Raw genomic sequence first — 6,395 nt, 5'->3', positions numbered from 1 at the left:
CAGCATCAATCGAATCAGGCGAAGAGGAGACTTCGTCGCCACGCTTCATCAGCGCCAGGGCAAGCGAAAAGCTCGCCAAGATCTTCAGCGACATGTCCTTCGAGTCATCTGCGGACTCCTATATAAGCGATGACTCGAGCAGCATCGACAGCTTCAACTTCATCGACAAATCCATTACTGTGGGCAAGGTCTTCACCAATCTTTATGATGGTGTCACCAAACCCAGCAAAGATCTGAATTCAAAATATCATCAGATTTATGCCATCGAAGAGCCAAGTCGCGATCAGGAGGAAACATCTGAGGCTTTCGACGATTTGGGAAATCCATACGTCGATCCCTCTGATCTAAGACGAGGGTTGGGCAATAAATATGTTGGACCTACACCATGTGTTAGGGTTCAACTCCCACAAGCAGCATGGGATAGAGCCGCAAGAGCTATGGATGGCTCAGAACCAATGGCCACAACAGCCACGCCCGAAGAATTGCAAGCATATCAATATAGGCTTGCGCGAGCTGCAAGGGAATTGGAAAAACAGACAGCTGCTCTGAACAGAAGAAGGGAGGCAGCCTCCACATCAAGAAGACGAAGGGCAGAGTTAAGTCGACAATCAGGAAATTCGGGAGATAGCCACAGGGAAGCTCGGAACAGAGCGAGATCAAGGCTGCAACACATACCTGAAGGAGAAAGAGAGCACTTGGTTCAAAACCTCGACATGTCTTTTATGTCGATAGACACGAGAGGGAACATTATCCCCAAGACACCAGAAGCTGGGTATATGGCGACACAGGCCTTTATCCTTGCGTCCAGGCCACCCCCAGGAGATCCAAGGGAAGCATTGTACAATATGGCAATGGCAGGAGTCGGAGCCATGGGAACGGCGTTTGTGTCAACGCCTCCCGAAGGAACAGCAAGGCAAAATAGTCCACGACCTGCGGCAGCAGCGACAGTTCCCGAAGGAACAAGTGGTGCAAGAGACACAGCAGCGCAAGCAAGGGTGGACAGAGCACGGCAAAATAGAAGAGAACATCGGCATTCCCCAGAACTAAACGACGAGGATATGTGTGGGTTGCCATGCTTCACAAGGAGGGTCTGAAAAACTCGAGTCCCTTCGGGGTTTAAGCTGCCTGATAACTTCAAAAAATTCGACGGTCTACAAGACCCAGAGGATTGGCTAGTTGATTACCTCGAGACGGTGAAACTCACAGGAGGAACCAGAGCAACAGCTATGCAAAGCATCCAGGTGCATTTAAGTGGAGCCGCGCGATCTTGGATAAAAAAGCTTCCGCCAGGATCCATCGACAACTGGGATAGCTTCGAGGACGTGTTCGTCAAGAATTTCCGGTCCACTTGCAAAAAACCTGCATCGCTAGAGGAATTGAGGGCGTGTCGACAAAATCCAGACGAATCAATGAGGAAGTACATCCAAAGGTGGAACATCATTAAAAACTCGGCAGAGAATATATCTGACGAGAGAGCGATAGATGCGTTCGTCACAGGAATCAGGCGGGGAGATTTTGTCGAGGACTTTGGGAGAACCAATCCAAAAATAGTATCCGCATTAATGGAGATAGCAAACAGATGGGCAGATGGAGAAGACGCTGTTCACAACAAACGGCATAAGTCACCAGAGGAGGACCGCGGTCGAAATTATCAAAACAGACGATGATTTCCTTAGCAGTACTTGAGCTATGATACTCCTGGACAAATTTCGGCTGGTTTTCGAGCAAGCGTCGGAGGAAACAATAGAGATGATTATCAGAGAAGCAACGAGCAGCGAGGCGACTATAGAGATGACTCTCGAAACAACAGGCAAAATACTGGGCCAAGGTTCCAAAGACCTTTCTTGTCCCCCGAGGAGATGATGAACGGGCCGTGTCAGATGCATTTTTATCTCGACAACAACGGAAAAAGATAGTCACGACACTTGCAAAAGGATTGCCGCAAATTCCAAGCAATGTTAAGGTGGGCAGGGCACGCCAATACCCAGGCAGCACACAGAAATCCTCAAGGACCCAGGAGTGAAATCCACATGCCACCTCCTCCCGCAATTACGGACGAAAATCGACATCAGCTCAGAATAGCGGCAGCGCCTGCACCACCACCTTATGTTGATCCCAATTCTAACGGAGCAGTCTCGATGATTCAGAAAGGCAAGACATCCAATAGAGCTCAGAAAGTGATCTCGCGACAGGTGTTCATGGCAGAGAAGATGCCTCCACCAACGGTTGAATAACTTAACTGGTCAGGGCAAAATATTGGCTTCACAATAGCGGATCATCCACAACAAGTTCCTCGACCAGGACACTACAGCATGTTCAAAATATAGGACTTCATTTGCAGCGAGCTGTAGATCAAAGTGATGAATCTATGTGGTTTTACTTGTGCTTGTGAGCAGGTGTAGACCATTATTGCTGATATGACCAACCAAGTACTAGTACGTACTAGCATATTGCCTGTGCTTCGCTACGGAACCACATTAATAGTAAGAAGAAACTAATTTGATGTCTAACTTTTTGGAAATTGTACCGAATATTTGTATGAGTGGAATTGCTCTATTAAATATGCACCAAAATACATGATATTTACTTAAAAGTGCACATGATATTTACTTAAAAGTATAATGTGATTAAAAGCAAAATACATTGAAATCATTATTTGAAAAAATCGTTTGCACATATTTTCTTTCACAAGTAGATGTAGATGATCATGCATGTTTGCGCTCTTCCTTTTATCCTTCTTTTTATAGAATTGATTCACGTTGTGGGCATGTATATTATTTTATTCACAGGCCGTCAGCAGCGACATACACCTCATGTCTAAACAGCAGTAAAACATCCTCTGTAATGTACTTTTATATTTTTGTATGGCGCACCCAAAATTATCTAAATGATCAAGCGCAAATTGATTCCTATGTGCCTCCTAGGCTCCTACTGCCACACAGCAAAACAAGCACTAAATCTTGTGATGTTGGAGACACGATGCATGGCTTCAAAAAATAACGCAACAAATTGGAGCGGACGAAGTGAACGAAACATCAGCTGGTGATGTAAATCCCTTCTCCCAACCCTAACAAAAATCATGGGAACAATTTGCCTTCCCTTCCGTGAGGTACGGACTAAAATTTATCCCTAAAATCACCTTTGTTTTGAAGAGTGAGGTCAGCTTGCCTTCACCAAAGAGGACTGGCAATGGCCTGAAGCTGAACCCAGAATACTATCGACTTAACATAACCATGTACTACTTACTCCTTAGATGTGGTCCCTGAAGAGGCCGAGCACGCCTGCGAGGCTGCACTTGCAGTCAGTACACTACGAGGAAGAAGAAGAAGTGCGCGGCGGAGCTGTGGGACATGTGCATCTGCTGGTCGGCATCTAGTCGCTGGAGTAGTTCGACACCTTGCAGTCGAAAATTTCGACCTGGGAAATCACACAACCAAGAGCGCATTGCATGGTCTCTCACTCACGCGCCAGCCAGCTCGGGGCCCTGGCGTCTTGCACCACGCGCGGCACTGACGAAGCCCAGCTCGACTGCCTTCATCCGCGCGCCAGAAGGAGTGCTTGGCGGAGTAAGGCGGAGCTCGGCACCGTCGCCGCCGAGGCCAATCAGTTTTGTTTGATTGGGCTCGGTGTACAGTCTGCCTCAATGCCTCCCCGCGCGCGCCGGACGGAGGGGTCGACGGAGTAGGACAAGGCTGGGCGGCGATGTGCTTTGCGTTGACCAAGAAGAGAGAGGATAATAATGCCGAGAGACCCCAGGTTGATTGCAAGCTTTGCGAGGGGCTAAATGCAAACTGTAGGACGTACGACGTACGGCCGATCCGAAACCGTCCTCGCGCCGGCAGCAGCGAGCTCCTCCCGGAAGCCTCGCTCTTGGCCTCAGCTCTGGCTGCTGCTGCTGGGCCAGATCTTTCTCGTGCGCGCGCGACGCGGCCAGGTCAGTCAGACGATGGCCTGCAGGATGCAACAGCCAGAGGAAGCGACGCGCCTCCACTACCTTTCGCGGGCGGCGGAGAGATCTTGCACAGCAGCGTCCCGATCTTGGAAGAGCGGGGATGGTGGCCCAGGGCCCAGGCGTTGCGGGGACGAAGCGGCGGTTTGCCGGTGTTTGACCCTGTTTTTGACAGCCTTTTTTTCTAGCGTGATTCTCTCGGTCGCGCTAGCTGATGGTGCGCGTGATTCTCTCGGTCGCGCTAGCTGATGGTGCGACGTACACGCACGAACTACGGATCCAAATTTAATAGTAAAGATGGTATTATACATACACGCACTGTAGACCATTATTGCTGATATGACCAACCAAGTACTAGTACGTACTGGTATTATACATACACGCGATAGTCCGGTTGTAATTTAGGCTGCCGCTGACAGCGGCCGTCTCTTGTAGCTGACCATAACCTCCCCCTTGGGCCCCGGCATGACCACGTTCCAGTCCGTCTCCGGGAACGGCGACACCATCTTCATCTCAAAGTTCCTCAGCAAGTGGCTCCATATCACCTTGATCTGCATGTACGCGAAAGCCTCGCCGACGCAGGCGTGCCGCCCGCCGCCGAACGCCGTGTACGCAAACGCGCCGGCGCTGGTCCCGTCGTCCGCACCTCTGCCGGGAACTCCGAACCTACCCGGGTCGTACCTCTCCGGGTCCCCGTAAACGTACGGCAGACGGTGGTGGACCACCAGGGGGCTCGCAACCGTGCTCCCCTCGGGTACCTGGTACTCCTCTCCCTCCCTGTTCCGCACGACGAAGCTCCGGCGCACGTGGCGCAGCAGCACCATCGCCGGCGGGTGCAGCCGCAGCGTCTCCTTGACGCAGCGGTGGAGGGTCTCCATCTCTTGGAGGACCTCGTAGTCGACGCGGCCCCCGTGCCTCGCCATGATCCGCTGCTGCTCCCGGACGGCGGCGCGCAGGTGCGCGACGTTGTCGTCCGCGAGGAGGCGCGCCCCGGTCCACGTGCCCGTGCTGGAGCTCGTGTGCTGCCCTGCGAACAGCGCCGAGACCAGCATCCCGACCACCTCCGTCTCCGTCGTGCCGCGGCCGTCCTTGTACCGGGAGTCGATCAGGCACTGCAGCATGTCGTCGTCGACATCGGCGTTTCGGCCGCCGGACTCGGGCATGCTTGCTTTGCGGGACCTGACGATGTCGGAGAATATCTCGCCGAGCCTGGCCCGGGCCCTGTCGCGTCTCCGATGCGCCGGGATCGGCAGGTGCGGGAATAGGATGGTGACGAGGCGCATGCCGTCGTTGAGCTCGCGGAGGTGCGTTGCCACCTCGCCCAGCATCTTGGAGCGGACCTCCTCCCCGAACAGGCACCGGCTGGCGACGAGCGTCACCAGGTGCTCTAGCTCCTGCTTGAAGTCAACCGTGCCTGACTGTCCCCATCTCGCAAAGTACTCCTGCGTGAAAGTATTGGATATTTGCATGTCCCAACAGTCAAAATTATTCTAAAAAAAAAGGTGTGTCTATGTCTAAGTTTTCAGTCACCTCAAAAAATGCAACTCGATCCAGTTGCACATTTCTGACATAAAAATGCAATTGCACTTTTTTAACAGAAAAGTGCAACTCAATCACTTTTTTTGTAAGTGACTTAAACTTAAGAAAATCTCAGTTGACTGAGACATAGCAAAACCGAAAAAAAACAGTCAAAATTAGGCGAATGAGAATGTGATTTAGCATGGTCTACCTCGACTTCGCGAACCATGAGGCCGGCATATGTCCTGAGCTTGGCAGGCTTCATGGCGTCGCCGAAGAACCGGAACTGCTCGCGCCGAGTGGCGAAATCCACGTCGAAGGCGACGCCGGGGCCGAAGGTCGGAATGGTGAACTGGGAGACCTCGTCCTGGCTGATCTCCGAGTCGAGCCCTTGGTAGAAATGGGTCGACACGTCTGGTCCAACAAGGAAGGTCACCTTGCGATGCAGCAATCTCACCGTGAACACGCTGCCCATCTCTGCGTGGGCATCGCGGATCACTTGCAGAGGGCCCTTGGCGAGAAGCGCCGGGAGAACCCCTAGGAGGGGAGCCCCTGTGGCCACGGGCGGTGGAGGAAGAGATCATCGTCTGGTTGCTTGGTAGGCCGTTGTTCGTTGTCGTGCTATCTTTGTCGACACAATCGTGATGAAGACGACTAGCCAAACGATGACACTTGCTAATTCCATGTTTGCAATCCGGCCGGCCAGATAAGATGCGATGGGTGGTAGGTGTGCTGTACAACATGGTAAGGTGGGTGAGTAGACTGTTCGCTTCATCAATCACTTCTTCATAGTACTGTTGTAGTCAGTGGCGGAGCCAGAATTTGAAGTCTGTGTTGTCATTTGTAATCTGTGATGTCAAATATATGTTTTTTATTCATTTTAATATATTTTATCATGATTTTATACTAGCATACAAAGAATTTGCTA

The 6,395-nt window shown here is 51.6% G+C and overlaps 1 protein-coding gene across 1 annotated transcript; it reads right to left on the bottom strand.

The window, feature by feature from the left end:
- Positions 1–4,253: 4,253 nt before the first annotated feature.
- Positions 4,254–6,038, bottom strand: LOC127333022 (obtusifoliol 14-alpha demethylase-like). Its single transcript, XM_051359341.2, has 2 exons — positions 5,679–6,038; positions 4,254–5,391 (listed from the first exon to the last, which is right to left on the bottom strand). Exons 1-2 carry the CDS (start codon positions 5,940–5,942, stop codon positions 4,351–4,353), a joined length of 1,305 nt encoding a protein of 434 aa, XP_051215301.1. The 5' UTR covers positions 5,943–6,038; the 3' UTR covers positions 4,254–4,350.
- Between the last annotated feature and the right edge of the window lie 357 nt (positions 6,039–6,395).

Source organism: Lolium perenne, chromosome 2 (genome assembly GCF_019359855.2).
Source record: "Lolium perenne isolate Kyuss_39 chromosome 2, Kyuss_2.0, whole genome shotgun sequence".
Lineage (NCBI taxonomy): Eukaryota > Viridiplantae > Streptophyta > Magnoliopsida > Poales > Poaceae > Lolium > Lolium perenne.
This window is presented reverse-complemented; position numbering and strand designations above follow the sequence as displayed.

What these genes read in the sequence shown, in the direction of transcription:
- LOC127333022 (XM_051359341.2), bottom strand. Translation starts at nt 5,942, where the DNA reads ATGGGCAGCGTGTTCACGGTGAGATTGCTGCATCGCAAGGTGACCTTC. An exon ending in TCATGGTTCGCGAAGTCGAG is followed by an intron (nt 5,392 to 5,678) that starts GTAGACCATGCT and finishes ACTTTCACGCAG; the next exon opens with GAGTACTTTGCGAGATGGGG.